This window comes from Idiotropiscis lumnitzeri, chromosome 14, assembly GCF_059441095.1.
Source record: "Idiotropiscis lumnitzeri isolate Australia: NSW breed Sydney's pygmy pipehorse chromosome 14, RoL_Ilum_1.0, whole genome shotgun sequence".
Classification (NCBI taxonomy): Eukaryota; Metazoa; Chordata; class Actinopteri; order Syngnathiformes; family Syngnathidae; genus Idiotropiscis; species Idiotropiscis lumnitzeri.
The window spans coordinates 18,165,647-18,181,613 of record NC_142404.1 but is presented as its reverse complement, the minus strand read 5'-3'; the positions used below and the strand labels follow the sequence as shown (position 1 = coordinate 18,181,613).

Below are 15,967 nucleotides of genomic sequence, written 5' to 3'. Positions count from 1 at the left end.
CTTTGTTTTGTTTTTGGAGAGGCGGTAAACAGCTTGAAGTGACTTTTGAATTGTTAACTATTTGATTTGTTTAAGTTCATTGAAGGCTCTAAATCGTCTTTATGTAAAAAGTGAGTATTATTGATGTGCCTTGCAATTGACGAGCAAACACTCCAAGTTCAGCCACGCCTCTCACCACAATCAAGAGAAGCCAGTGTAGAAAATGGATGGATTGATTAGTGGGATAATGCTTCTGTGGAGGAATGTATCATCGTATTATTGCGATGACGCCAAGGCAGCGTCATTAAAAGTCGAATGGACGGTGGCGAGAACGGCAGCCGTGAATGGTTGTCGGTTTGGACGTGTCAGCGCGGCAATTTAAGAGCAATCTGTCTGCGTGTCGGAGAGCGTCATTCGCGACAGGTTGCAGGTCTTTGCAAGCGTGCACAACATTGATGGGCGTGCATAACGCGGCATATTTTTTTTTTGCAATTGGGTCTTGATGGGGCATAAAGTTCACGGGTAATGTCAATATGATTAACACAGTTTGGTCAGGCGGCCAACTGGAAAATTTTCATTTGTAATTGATTAATCTATCCATCCTAATTCTACTGTGTACGGAACCTCTAAAAATAAATAAATTAATAAAATGAATAAAACAATAAAAAAAAATATATATTTTATTTAATAATTTTTTTGGGGGGGTGTTATTTCATTTTTTATATATATATAATTTATTCAATTTTTTTTTTAAATTTATTTTGAGCTTTTGGAGCTGAGATTTGAAACCTGAACTCTTCATGTCCACTAAGATGTAGATTTTCACGCTATGACTTTGTTGTGCATTCAAATGTACTTCATGACGGACGTGATGAATATTGCATATATATATTTTGTTTTTTTTCAAAGTTCTGTTGAGCTTCTTTTCCCTCAAGAACTAGAAATCAAGGTTCAAGTATCATCAGAAGGTGCCTTTTGACAATTCTTTGTTGATGTTTCGCTTCCATTGATCTATCTCAATATATATTGATTTATTTTTAAAGATTTCAATGTTTATTTCAACAAAAAGAAGAAAGGAAACCACCGCAAATGTCTGGATGTTGTTGACAATTTGGAACGGATTCAAGCTGTTCCGCAGCTGAAGTATCCCAAAGTTAAGCTGAAAACTTAAAAGGTCGCGTTCACGCCCACCTCAAACTGGCGGGATGCGCTCAGCATGCCGTCGCCTTTTGTCAGACCGCATCCAATATGAACACATTTTCAAAGGCCAAACTTTAGACATTCCTCCCCTCTCGACTCGTCTCCATTCCTTTTTTTTTTTTCTTTCCATTTTTAATGTCACCTCATTGATGCTGTCGTCTGGGACTGTTCAAGAAAAATTCGGATTTGAATGGGCTCCTCTTTTGCGGTGACGGTCCTCATTAAGGACGCGGGTAAGATGGCGCCAATCTCAGGTGACTTTGGCAACAGGCAAATATGCTATAAAAAAAAAACTTTTTTTTTTCCCCATCCAGATTTTATACTTTGAAGTCATCGACGGTGCAAAGTAGAATTGGCCACAAAAAATGTAATAATCGTTTCAGACTTTTTCTTCATCTGGCGTAACCGACCTTGACCGTCGTTCACTAAGCCGCGACTTCAAAATACTTTGATTTGGAAATGCAAAGTTCAAGTTGGTTGAGTCGGTGAGGTTACGAGGACACACCACAAGAGAGCCAGCAATTGAAGCGGAATATAAATTTGTGTAACGGAACGAGTCGGAAAACTTTTTTTCTTTTCCCGAAAGCTCCGAATTGCAGCGAGAGTCCGTCCTTACCGCAAATGGCTCCTTCATCGGAGCGGTCGGCACAGTCCACTTTGCTGTTGCAGATCTTGTCGGGTGTCAGGCAGACGGACGTGTCGTTGGCACAGTGGTACTTGGGCGGCTTGCAGATGGCCGACTCGCACGACTCCTCATCCGAGCGGTCCTCGCAGTCGATGTCGCCGTCGCACACCCAGCTCTTGGTGATGCACTTTCCTATCGACGGAGATCCAGACAGCACATGAACAATTCACATGACACATTCTCAGCTTTTAACTAAATCGGATTGTTGAGCCCAAATTGTCTACTCGGATTAAAAATGTCCCAAATAAATAAATATGTAAAAAAAAAACAAAAATGCATTTATCTCACCCTGATCGGTTTAACATGTTTGCGTTCTGGTCTTCGCATGTTTAGTGATTGACGACTGCAGTGAGTACAAAATGCTGGACCTCGGGATTTTGGCCTGTTTTACTCTTCCCATTTTTCTTTTGAGTTTTTTCCTTGCCTGGATGGACATTTTTAGACCAGATGTTGATTTCTTAAAAAAAAAAATTCCCGCCATTCTACAATAAAGTGTAATTGCACATTCACTCCAGTAGTTGGCAGTGGCGCTCTCATTTCCCATTGGGAGTATTAACTCTATGGTGTAGGTTTGTTTTAGTATTCATAGTTGCGGTGGAGAGTGGGTGTGGGGGGAGGGGGGGTGCGCAAAATGTTTTCTTCTTGCTGGGGGGGGAGTAACAGAAAATAATTGAGAAGCACTGAATAAAAGTGACATTTTGGGTACTACGGCAGACTGGCGATTGTCTGTGGAAATCCTGTTAAACGCATGATGGCATCCAAAATGTCGCTTAACACCGCCCGAGATCTTTCAAGACCACTTGAGGGGGCCCGTCTGGTGTTGCCATGGCAATGAGGACAATGTCGGTTTTATTTGCGCGTATTGTTTAAATGTGTAACTTAAAAGCGAGAATATTTGTTGGGCTTCAAATGAAGTACATACACACCGTTTCAACAGCGACGATAAAGTTACAGAACTTTTGCTCATCATTCCCGCTGCTTGTTTTGAGCACGCCATTCCTCCAACGGTGCACGTTCGAAAGAAGTAGGTGGAACGACTGACAGAGGCGAGCAAAGAAAACATCATAGACGCCAGCATGCCTCATCATTTTTGTGCCGGTGCAGGATTGCGGCATGTTCCAATTTACAGATTTTCCTTCAAAGTCACCACATTGGTTTATTCTTGGTGCCAGATCAGTGTGTGTGGGAGGATGAAGCGGCAGCTGAGGGTGTCATTGTGTGTGTGTGTGTTCAGATGAGTACATTTGTCGATATTGACTGGGAAGCGCTTGGGCTGGCTGCCCCCCTCAAAAAAAACAAAAAAAAAAAACATCCACATATGGCGGTTTTAGTGAGGCCTCCATATGTTTAGCGCCTGCTGTGGTGCCAGCCCAGTTGCAAAAATAAAATGGTTTTGGACAGAAATGCTCCAAACAAAAACATGTTGATCTTTTTTCATTGAATTGATAAAAGACATTTGCAGCTTGTTCAAAAATATGTATATATCCATGGGATGAATAAAAAAAAGGGGCAAAGGGAGTGAAATAAAATGCAAAACACAAAAACATCATTATTCAAAGAGTGGGTGGCACCACAAAAAAAAAAAAAAACTTGTTTGTGGGAAAACATAACCATGAATATTTTTTTTTTTGCTGTAATAAATCCAAAGTGTCAAAACACTATTTTGGATTAAACTTAAATGAGAACTAAACGACTGAGGTCTCATTTAATAATACAAACAGATTTGGGAACTGGATGTAAGGTAATGAGATTGGTTGGTGTCTCATCCATATTTGGTTTTGTTGTGTATTTTCTTTTTATTGTTTTATTCATTAACGATAACTTATATATTCCACTTTGCATTTTTTTGTTTCATCCCTCACGCGATGCTTCTATGTGATATGAAGCACAAATATGCTGAGGTGAACCACAGTGAGACCATCCGAATGAAAATTGACCCAAAGAAATGGCGACTGCATTGGCGATGCCGCCATTTCATTTTGGACTTTTTACCCGTATCCTTGCAGGTAAACTTGGCCTTCGGGTCACACATCCTCTTGGTGCCGTGGCAGTCTTTCTCGTCGCTGCCGTCTTCGCAATCCTTGTCTCCGTCACATCTCCAGCGCTCGGGGATGCAGGTCCCATCTGTGACACAGTGGAATTCTTCCCCACTGCACTCAATCACAGATGGCAGGCCTGAAAAGGAAAGTCACTCAACTATTGATTGGATCGCATCAGAGCTCGACAATACGCCGTCGCGGGCCAAGGCGCGGCAGCCCTCAATCATTCTACGGGGAACAGTTTTATAGGGCAGATATTTGTATTTACAGGTAAGTCACGGCAGTATTCTTTTGCCGCTTGGGTTCGAAAATGAACCGTTTTGAGACTGACGTCACTTTATAAGCCACGGTGACGGCTGCAGAGAGGAAACCCCGTACGTCCATATATGGACATTTTGAGGCCATGCTGTTTTGATGTCGGTGCACAACGGTATATGACAGCAATATAAGGACATATACTCACTTGACAACACAAGCAAGAAGTATTTTTAGGGAGGCAATTTTGGAAATGCGACCGTGACGATACGGTACATTATATGGACACGATCGCTGAATCAGGTCACCGACGTTGCAATGGTTCACCCGTTCTGACTTTTCAATTCCAGCTCAGTGACAGTCTTCGGGTAAATGGTTGTCTGACCGTATATAGCAACAACCATGTGATTGACTGATAAGCAGTGCACGGAGTCGTCAGCTGGGATAGGACCAACTCCCGGCGACTCCGACCAGAATAAGCCGCACGGCAGAATGGCATATTGGGCCCTCGAAAATGTTTTTGATACTTTGAGGTCAGGGAGGCTGACCCCCTCCAAAATAAATACATTTAATTAATTAATTAACTTATAAATAAAAATAAATAAAGTAAATAAATTAATTAATTAAAAAAAAATCAATAAATAAATCACTGTATCATGACCTTTGCTTTGTATAGTGTCAATCAAAGGACAGAATTGTTCATCTTAAAGCACAATCGAAACGGAAATCTGATGAGCAGCCCGCTGTTGTTTGTTTTTGAAAGAGAAAACCGCCAAGTCAAAAATCAGATGGGGCTGACTGCTCCACGCTTCCGACTCAAAGCCCCCAAAGTACTCGGCAGCCAAGTCAAAGCTCAGGCTGACTCACTCTTTTGTGCTCAGAGCAAAAGCAGACCCACAAGCGTCACAAAATGGTTTGATGAATATTCCAACGACAAGCAAGTGAGCTGTGAGGGCGCATAAGTTGTTTTTTTTTTCTTTCCCGGCATTAATTAGATTAAATGATTCAGCTGCCGATGTTGAAGTTCCCTCAGAACAGCGACTAGATAAGATTAGTCACACATGAGTGTTAAAACAACGTTATTCAAATTAAGATGATTCATTGCTGAACTCGTAATTACAACAGATGAATTTATGCATTGCCTTGAATTGCCAAAACGCAATTAGCACGCTAAAATGGATATAAGGAAACAACCCCATCATTAAAAGTCACGGCTTGCGCTGAAAAATGAATATTGTCAGGCTAAGGAAAACGACTTTGTAATTTATTGTCAAATTACAATAACCGAGCTCATTAATCCATCCATCCATTTTTTTTTAACCCTTTATCTTGTCCTTTTGGCTGAGAGGCGGGGCACACCACAGAAAAAAAAGAAAAAAAACTTCAATGAGGGAAAAAAAAAACCTCATTGCAGACACACTCATCACATGTATGAGCGCGTCTGACAGAGCTCACGTTATCCTTAAACACCAGTCGTGTGACCTTTAAAAAAAAAGAACAAAAATCACGCTAGTTTGGCTAGCAACTTTCTTATGTCTACAAAATATATGCAAAGGATGGAAATATTTATTTGAAGCCTCCAGTAGCTTTTTTTTTTTAAACGCTGTGACGATGAGGCGCTCTAATTTGGCCATGCCATCCACACGCCGGCCGTCAAGTCGGACTTGTCGGACAATATGAGACATGAACCCACGCTCGGCCGATAACGAGGCCAAGTCACGAAATGATATGATGAGAAAAATGATTTTTCGGATGTAGGCATATACGTTGCAATTTCTCCAGACGCGAACAAACGTGCTCAGGTTGGACACCATCACCCTGATTCAGCAACATGTTTCATGTACTTCCAAACAAATCTCTGCATTCCATTTCAAGACACTTTATCTTTGCAGTCGTTAGTGACGGACGGCTCATTCTTACCTGCCGATCCGCCCCGACAGCTCGTGTTCTCATCACTGAAGTCTCCGCAGTCGTTCTCGCCATCGCAGGCCCAGTGATCCGGGATACAGCGCCCACTGGTGCACCGGAACTGGTTGTTGGAGCAGGACTGGCCGCAGCCCACTTCATCGCTGCCGTCGCCGCAGTCGTCGTCTGAAAAAAAACAAAAAAAAACGATGTAGCGGCGAAATGAGCGTCAGATAATGGCGGCAAAGTCTAGTTTTGAAAATGTCTCGTCCAAACCTGAGTCACAGCGCCACTTCTCACTGATGCATCGTCCGTTGGAGCAGGTGAACTGTGTGAGGATCTCACAAGTTGGAAAAGCTGAAAAAAAAAAAAAAGCTTACACTTATTTTTTTTTTTTTTATTATTTATTTTTTTGGGGTGACGAACGAAAGTGAAATTATTCAAGGGACTGATGTTATCTTTCCCGCGCAGTTAAGACAAACAAAGCAATCTGGCGGGACGCTACGGCACGTCAACGTTTGTCCTCTGCCCGCACCGCATTCAAGGAGACTTCAGCGCTATCTTCCGTCTCGAAATATGGATTCTTCTTCTTCCTGACATTTCTATTCCCAGCAGAGATTGTTCTCTTTTCAGACTTTGCGATAAAGCTTTCGGTATAAAAAGCGGATTCAGATCTCCTTACAGGATGTCCAAACCTTTATTGACTTCAGAATGAAATGCAATTCGACATTTGAATTGATTTGTTAGCATCTGGTGCTCCTGACTGAAATACCAAAGGTTGCCATGGCAACGTCTCTCTCTCTCTCTCTTTTTTTTTTTTTTTTTAATCAGACATGTCGTGTATACTCTCCTCAAATACAACGGGTCTCATTGACAGAGCGTGGTCGGATGGAATTTAACATTCATTAAAAATGAAGGAGCAGGCATCCATAAATAATGAAGGTTTCAAGTAAACAGCGAGCTTGGCTAAAAATGAAACGCCGACATCCATAGTTAATGTCAGGTTGCCTGAGACACTTGAGTGACAACTCCTAAACTACTGACAAACAAAATCTACATTGGTATCCATCTTGAAGGCGAGCGCCACTTTGCTTCGGGTGTTCGCCGCTGAAGCTGCCAGGGCGGCGCCGTCGAGGGCCCGGAGGGGAGTAACGCCTGAGGAAGCTTCGACAAGAGTGGGCGCCGGAATATGTTTTCCTGCCCGGCTTGATTAGGATTGAATGTAGCCAAGCATGAACTTCAATTCCTGCTTACACCCGGGCTGTTTGGGACGATGTCTTGAAGCGGCTTAGGAGGCACCAAAGGGAGTCGGGGGCGAATCAGCCCGGTGCAGAACTTGGCGGCAATCGCTCATTGCGAACCACGCCGATTGATGAGGAATCACAAACCTTTCAATTGTTGGAGTACAATATATGCAGAAGTGTAATGATGGCATTTGAACCCAGTTAAGCTTCTGAGGTCAGCGGAGATTTGTGCAGCTCAGAGTTGAAAGCAAACATGGTGCAGCAGCATTTTGCTGTAATGCTGCGTGCAAATCCAAGAAATTTGTGCATGCTTTTGAATCCAGATTAAAAACTACAACCCTCCCCATAGCTACGATTTAAAATCTTTTATAGCATTTCAACAAACAATTTTTGTTGCGATTGAGTTATTGTGATTGACAAATCGATAAATTCTGAAAAAAAAAAAAAAAAATCTGTCATGTAATGGGAGCCGCTGCGGATGGACCGCAATATATTGTAGCGAGAAGAACGTGTAATTAAAAGGTTTTAAAATTGTTACAATTTCTGCGAGCATTTAACTTTTTAATTTGAAGTGTTTTCCAAGAGTAAGCCAGACCGCAGATTGCAGTTATTTCATTGAAAATTTTTTTGGATTGAATAATACCACGGAGACATGACTTAAGAACTGCAGCGACAGTACCAAAAGTTGTGTTCCGCGGCACTCTTCAAAACAGATGCCGTCATGTCGTTTTCTTGCTCCAAAGAACACACATCAATAATTCAGCTTGAAATATCTTCAACGAATACACTAATGTGTGCCCACCACAATCAAAAATGCATGCTTGGTGAAGAATTTTTCATGCGCGGTGACTATCGGGTGTTTTGGAATAGACAAACTTGAGCTTGCTCCCCCCCCCCCGTAAAAAAAAAAAAAAAAAAATATATATAATTTTATGTTGAACGGTTTAAAAGCCGAGAGATTTACACTTATAAATCTCCAACTTTGTTGTTGCCTTGACTATTCACACGCATATTTGGAAGTGGTGTTTCGGGAAGTAACACGAATACTTTCCCCGCTGTTTGGTCGATCGCTCTCAGCACTCTGAAATCACTCCGCCGACTCCTCTCCTATTGGATGCGGCATCAGACGTTCAGGCAACGCCACAGCTGAATTGAAAATCGTACAAACTGGGCCGCGGCGGAGTGACGGCACATAAAATTGTCAATAGAATTCACTGGAAGTGGAAAACGCACAAGCTGGTCACTACGCAAAATTCAAAGTATATAAAACACACACAGCTACGATTACAACAAACAGCAAGATTAGCAATAAGTTTTATCGCCGCTGTTAGTTGTAAAATTTCCTCCTAGTGTAAGAGTAGTTGTGTGTTCTGCTTGTTTATTGCGCCGGATTTTGTGGCAGCATAAGTTCGGTTTTCGTTGTCTTTGGGTGACGGATGGTACTTGGAGTTTGCAGTGCTGTAGAATGAGAATGCATTATTAAAGTGGCAAGAGAACGTACATTATTAAAATCAGCTCACAGGATGGTGCAGTGCAGTTGAAAAAAAATGCAACTAAGGTTGTGGACATTGAGAGCGAGTCCTAAACCCAAACTTGTCTGTAAAGTGGCGCTTCCATCCTACTTGCGCTTCACACCACAACCACCGTACTTTGTGGTTGTCTCACCTTTTAAGAAAAAAAAAATGTCTTTGGACATCGTCTGTCCGCCACTCCACATGGATCAACGCTAGTAAAGCGGGACTTCCTCTCATCCCCCCCCCCCGTGAGACGGCTGTCAGATGTTGTTGGGATCGTCAGCGGCGACGTGCGACGTCCACGTTCCCGCTTTCTTCTCTCCCCACATGGACATTTGGATGAAGACGTCATTTGCCTTAATAGTCCGTATCCTGTTTTTTGCAACCCACTGAGCGCTCTGATGGAGCGGAAAGCTTCACGCTGCGGGGTGACCTGCCCGCTCAACTCGTGACGGAGACCATCCATGCTAGCTCCAAAGCCCTGCTGTGATTTCACACTGAGGGATGACATATATATACCGTGTGTGTGTGTGTGCGCGTGTGTGTGTGTGGTCAATTAAAAATCACTTATTTTGGTTGGTAAAAAAGTTTCAAAACGACGGGTGGGCAAACTTTTTGATTGGTGGGCCACAATGGGTTCTAAAATTTGACCGAGGGGCCAGAACAGCAGCACATGCATCGGAGAAATTTTTTTTAATTAATTAATTAATTTGAAATGAAAATGAACACGACAACAAAATATCTGACTTAGAGTGCGCCTCCTAGTGGGCACACATCAGAATTGTCGGGAAAATACAACATGAATAAAGTTTATTGAATTTTTTCAAGTTCGACGGGCCTGATTTAGAACGTTTAGCGGGCCGCAGTTTGCCCATTCCAGGTCTCAACCTTTGTTAACTCGAGATTTGAACTGATTTGTTCGCATCTGGTTCTCCGGATGGAAAGGACCTAAGGCTGCCGGGGCAACATTTCTTTTTTTTTTTCAGTCAACTACCGTGCAGACTCTCCTCAAATATGTCTGCTTTCACTGGCAGCCTGTGGCAGGATGGAAATGAAGAAAGAATCTCTGCCGTTTGCATCATCAGGAAATAAAATGAATGTAATAAACGAATAAGTTCACTGTCAAATGTCTTGTTTTATGATGCAAATTTAAACGCATGTTTAAAAATGAATTCAAACTATTTTGAACGCCGGGAAAATAACATTTGTTTCTTGTCCTTTCTTCTTGGAATTGGACTTAAAAATGACACAATTATTTCAGTCCTTTAAAAATGTTTTTTTTTTTCACGTAATAATGTTACTCGTCGGGTCGTAAAATTTAAATTCACACTTTGGTCGAGTCCCTGAATTTTCACTCATTCCTGTGCCTCGGCAAAATGGAGACTATTCCGCAAGTCACAAGGTACAGGACAAAAGAAAATCGCGTCCGTCAAGGTCAGACTTCAAGCTCACGCGTTTATTTTTCAGTTAATATATTTGAATTTTCGTAGTTCATACTACCAGCATAAACACCATGTGGCGTTCGTTCACGTGTTTTCTAATTCCAGGCTTAAAAATGAAGTTCTGCCATTTTCAGTCCTGTTACTCAAATGTGTTTCAGTAAAATAATTCAATCTTAAAAAGCTGTCCGCGCTGCCGGTGCAGAGCAACACATCCATAATGTAGCAGCTGAAATGTTGAAATCGGAGAGGTGAGAACCCGACATGAGACTTACTGCACGAGACTTCATCCGACGTATCCCCGCAGTCGTCCTCGCCGTCGCAGAGCCACGCTCGAGGTATGCACCGCCCATTCTGACACGCGGATTGGTCAGTCTGGCACGACTGGGCTGTGTCAAAATGAATAAAATTAAAAAAAAAAAAAAGAGACCCCCCCCCCTTGACTTAATTCAATTGCAACCTGCGTGCGTCAATGTAGGATGTCGAGAACAAGCCTAATGATCACTACATCACCGGGACGTTTTGCTTTATCGCTCGATCACTCAACTGCAGCTCGGAAGGTCTGACGGCCTTGCGAAATGATGCCACGAGACGGGCTGACATCGACATGCCGCGCAGCACTGGCGGACACCCGCAGACGCGGCCGCCGGTGTCGGGGTGGAATTTACGCATCAATCTGATGACGAGGCAGCATTCATCACCTTGTGCTTAATGCGCGGTGATTGATCCGCCAAACATAAATCGCTCCTGAGAGGCGGGATCGTTAAGGCCGGTGCAGCTAATGTAGTAAATGTTATATTGTGCGACATCAATTCGTGTGATTAAAAGTTGAAAGCACGCCATTAAACAGTGTACAGTGTTGCCTTGAGATTAGGAGCGAAACGAGACCTGCCGGCTGTTGTGTGCTTAAAAGTTGTTGTCATGAGACGACTCTTTGTTTTGGCGCATGAATGAGCCGATTTGGGGGGGGGGGGGGGGGTGGGCGGACGCCTGCTGGCGACCGTGATGTGCGGGACTGGCCCGGAAGTACACCGGCCGTTCAGGAAAATCCTCAAATTCCCAAAGGCCACCACATGGTCTTGACTGAACGTGGGTCCGATTTTTATTACCCGTCACAAACTGTTGCTAACATTATCAACCCGTCATCTTGAAATAAGGATGTTGAAAAAAAAAAAAAAAAAAAAAATAAAACTAACTCCGCTAACGTTGACATTCGGCGCCTGCTAAGCGAGTGCTGTTTTAGCCGGCAAAATTGCTCGTGAGGTTGTCCCATACATACTTTTGTTCTTCCAGAATAAAATACAGTTTATTATGCGATGTTCGGTTCAAATGTAAGTGATAAATGTTGATTATCTAAAAAAATGTTGAAAAAGTTGGTCATTTTCTCTTCCCTGTTCATAATTGTTCTTTAACCAAGCACAGATTTTTATATTTTTAATCCAATTCGATATAATTTTCAGCAGGATATGTCGTATCGCTGCAGCCCTAAATCATCTTTCCCCGTTGAAATCAGTGGAAATCGCATTAATTTGTTCTAGCCTCCCTAAAAAGAAGAACAAATCTCATCGTTTGTTTTTTAAACAGATAAAAAGCACTCTTAAATATTGCTACTTTATAAAAACAGAGAGTCATAACACATGTCATGGTGTGGCTCTGGCTGCTGTGCCCGCCTTGGCCACCAGAGGCCAGTATAATAAAATCAGGCCGACCCAAAATGAAGAAGACAACCGAGACTCAGTAAGCGGCTTTTTTTTTTTTTTTTCCCATTCTTGGGTTCCGAGAAAAGACGCACCTGAGCAGGTGACGTTGGCCTCATCCTCATTATCGCCGCAGTCGTCGGTCCCGTCGCAAAGCCATTTCTTCGGAATACAGCGGTTGTTTTTGCATTCGAAGTGATCGATGGGACACGAGTGATTGTCTGCAAAGAAGAAGACGCGCGTCAAGCACGAGACTTCTCCGTCGAAACCGTCAGCGCGCGCGTTCTCATTCAGCGGCTGAGTCCAAACTTTTGTTCTGAGCAGCGGCGTATGCGGTGCGCAACACAGATGATGAAATATAGCGCGAAGGAGAGCAGCTAACAAATCAATAGGGTGTATAAAACATTGTGTTTTCTGACAGCCTCCATAAAGACACCATTCTTGATTTGCTGCATCCATGTGGCAAATTGCAACCATACATCACACACACAAGCCACTGACCAAGTGTCAGGCTTGGCGGGAGTGTTCCGAGGAAATGTGGCTTGGCGCGTGCAGTAAACTCGTGCGGAAACGGTGGCTTTTCACGCCACCGCTCAGACACAGAGTTGGCGCTGCGCAAAAAGGAGGCAATCATCTATCATGTAAATCGCAATATTATCGGAAGGTTTCGATATTTTCAGTCCGAAGGAGGAACGCGAATAGCAGCGTAGTCGCCGGATCGACATCGGGTCGACTTTCCTGTCCTGAGGACATTGGAAAGCGTTTGCATTATTCTCTTTGTAAGCACGATCTGACACAGCTCTTGCGCTGAACTTTGGTCATGTGACCGCGGCAAACAGCACGCAGATGATGTTCACCAAATCACAAGAACACGAAAAGGAAGGACAGATTGGGGAACAGCTGACATTTAGAAGGATAAAGGTTAACAGCAGCCAACATTTTTTTGCTTCTCATTTCTTGCACACGCAAGTGGGCGTAGAGACCAAAAAAAAAAAAAGAAAAAAAGTCTCCTGCTCACAGCACGTCTGGCTTTCCTCGTCACTGCCGTCGAGACAGTCGTCGTCGCCGTCGCACTTCCACAGCGCCGGGATGCAGCGGCGGTTGCGGCATTGGAACTCCTCGCTTTGACACCGCTGTGGTTCCGAAGCGCCGCTGGAGCCTGCTGGGGGGGGGACAACAAAATTAGCTGGAGAATTTCCATGAAGAATGGCTTGAGCGGACGTGATTGGAATCGTGATGATGATGTCAAAAAAAACATGCGAATGACGTGTCATGACCTCATCGATTTTGAACAAATAGGGAACGGAAAAGCGGTGGGGAGGTTTGGTCGCCGAATGAATATGTTCCTCGAGCGATTTGCATTTGCAGAAGAGAAGAGGCAGCTATTAGTTGCTCTTCTCCATTACAGCGATTTGAAGCCTCTTGCTCCTTTTCCTCCCACCTGCACAGGTGACATTGTTCTTCTCCAGAACCTGGCCGTCAGCGCAGGCACACACTCGGCCTCCTGGGATGGCAAGGCAGAGGCTACCGCAGCCGCCGTAATTCAAACGGCAAGCGTTGTCACCTGGGAGCACAAAAACAAAAAAAGTGTCAGACTCCTTTCAGGTCCCTGGAAAGTGAAAATATTTTTAACGCAGCATCATCGTGGCTTTCTGCACTCGCAGACGACAACAAGGCACTCGAAAGCGGCCACACCAGGAGGGAGACAATTTCATTTCAGTTTGACTTTTGTTTTTTTTTTAAATTCAGTTAGTTTGAAAGAATACTTGGGACAGCTTTTTTTTTTAGGAGTTTTAATATCCGTTTTAATTTTGGTATATATGTATAAGCATTTGTTAAGTGCAGGATTAAAGGTTAGTAAGTATTGTGTAGTAACAAACTAAAGTGGAAGAACGCTCACATGTGATATTAATTCATATTAAATAAAAAGAAATGACACGAGCTTTATAAACGTAAGATGTGGTTTTAGTTTGTGGTTTAGTTTTTTAAAAATTTTTTTCAAATTTTTGCTTCCATTGTTTCTTCACTTTTTCCGCACATTGCAATTGCGCCATTTTTATTTTTTTTTTCAAGATGGCATCGATAACTATTCAATTTCCCAGCTAATATATGCAAGTCGAGTGTCGTGGTATCTAAAATCCCATGACAAAAAAAAAAAAAAATGAAGAAACATTCTTGCAGAGTGGCCTTGCCAATTTGCTGGCAAACAAACAGCCACACGCAACACAATTGATTTATTTTTCTTTAAAAAAGAGACAGTGCCTGAGCCGTTAAGATCATTTAGGATTGGATGAGCTTGAGTCAAGTAATTATTCCAAAAGTACCGCCCGCTACTTACCACCCCATGTGACATGAAAATGTTTCTACATGATGGATTTAATGTAAAGGCCAAAGTGCCGCAAAATCACCGCTTACATTTTTTTAAAAAATACATTATAAGTATAGAATTCATGTTGACGCAGTTTTGTTTTAGTTTTTTCCCCTAATTGTCGGCTGCGAGTCTGATGGTTCACACGGCTGCTCCTGCAGAACAAAAGAAAGGCGTCCTTTTTGCGTCCATCCTATCCGTTACCGGTCCTATCTGCTCTTTTCAGCTTGCCAACAGCGCGAATCCGTCATCATTTGCACGAGAGTGAGCAAGCCTCGACCACCCGAGTGGAGGCTCAAGAGACGCTGCCGTGTGTTTTCAAGCCTCGGCTTAGAATGCCGACTTTGATTCTGGCGCGCGTGGATGCAGATTCTTTGGGATGTTATTTAAGGTGCACTCTTTAAAAAAAAAAAAAAAAAATCGAGCTCATTGCTATACGGACTTTATTATCAGCTTTTTTCCGAAGGAGGCTGCATACAAACATTTTATTTGTCACCTGAAATGTATTTGACATGCAAAAAGCAATCCCTCAAGTAATTATATTCGGTTTTTATATTCTGAATCGTTCTATTCGTAGCCTTCTAAATTCAGAACCAAAAAGGAGCAATTTGTAATAAGTGTAACATTTAAAAAAAAAAAAAAAAAAAAGGAATTCAGAGATTTGTTTCTAATTGTAACGCTGAAAACGTGCAAAGATTGGAAAATTATGTCGTACTTAATTGTGGCGATTATTTTTGTCGTAGCTAAAATGAAGTCTCGTCAACAAAAAAAAAAAAATCAATAAATAAAAGGGAGAAGAAAAAAAATAAGCATGTGGACTATTAGAGCGCCTCATTGTGCGCAGCGAGTGTCATCTGGACAATATCTGCGCCCCCTTCTCAAGGTTTCTGATTTTTCTTTGCCCTCCTGGAGTCAAGATCAGAGGATGTCGTTAATATTTGTCAAAGCCTTTGAGAGTTTTCAGTGATTAATGGCTATCGAAATAAATTTGACTTGACTTGACGCGCCGGGAGGGGAAAAGAAAGAGAAAAAAAAAAAAAAGAAGTCCACATGCTGGAAAGCCCCGCATTCGTACCTTTTGGCAAACAAATTATATTTTAAAACGAGCCCAAATGAGAAATCGCAATCGATATGAAAAATCGAAATCCAAACGCAAAACAAAATGATTCGAGATCCTAAAAGGTCACATTTGGAATGTTGCTGATGCGTTTGAGTTTGGTCAGGCGCGCCTTGCGCTGCGTCCGGCGGGCAGCGACTAAACGTGCGAGCGTGATAAACAACCGCGTAAATGCAGATTAAGATTGTCTCACGGACGTCACGTTTATGCGGCGCCTCACAACTCAGGAACTTAATGTGGCCTTTAACGATGTCGTTGAACAGTACAAGCAGCCGCAACGCCTCCCACATTTCACGTTTTGCTTCTGTTGGCATTGGAAAATGGCCGCCGCTTATTACGCTCAAAGAGAGTCAACGGAATTCATAATCCGAATAACCGGCGTGGACATATTGACAGAACGTGCAATTTTGTTTCTCTTTGCGGCGTCTGAGTTGGACGTGATTTATGATCGTTCACGCGGCTGCCTTGTCAAGTTTTTGATCCGACCCTTTGATGTTTGGGAATGAACTTTCCGACCCAGTACGC

At 42.8% G+C, this 15,967-nt stretch overlaps 1 protein-coding gene across 2 annotated transcripts in view; it reads right to left on the bottom strand.

Annotated features, from left to right (window-relative positions):
* Nucleotides 1–15,967, bottom strand: part of LOC148323843 (low-density lipoprotein receptor-related protein 1B-like) — a 185,633-nt gene that overhangs the window by 78,886 nt on the left and 90,780 nt on the right. For both annotated transcript variants that reach the window (XM_088315974.1, XM_088315976.1), the window contains exons 15-22: nucleotides 13,399–13,521; nucleotides 12,976–13,119; nucleotides 12,053–12,178; nucleotides 10,536–10,649; nucleotides 6,340–6,420; nucleotides 6,079–6,249; nucleotides 3,857–4,039; nucleotides 1,796–1,996 (exon numbers count right to left, since the gene is read on the bottom strand). In XM_088315974.1, the coding sequence (XP_088172100.1) occupies nucleotides 1,796–1,996; nucleotides 3,857–4,039; nucleotides 6,079–6,249; nucleotides 6,340–6,420; nucleotides 10,536–10,649; nucleotides 12,053–12,178; nucleotides 12,976–13,119; nucleotides 13,399–13,521 (1,143 nt within the window). The remainder of the gene's footprint in view (nucleotides 1–1,795; nucleotides 1,997–3,856; nucleotides 4,040–6,078; nucleotides 6,250–6,339; nucleotides 6,421–10,535; nucleotides 10,650–12,052; nucleotides 12,179–12,975; nucleotides 13,120–13,398; nucleotides 13,522–15,967) is intronic.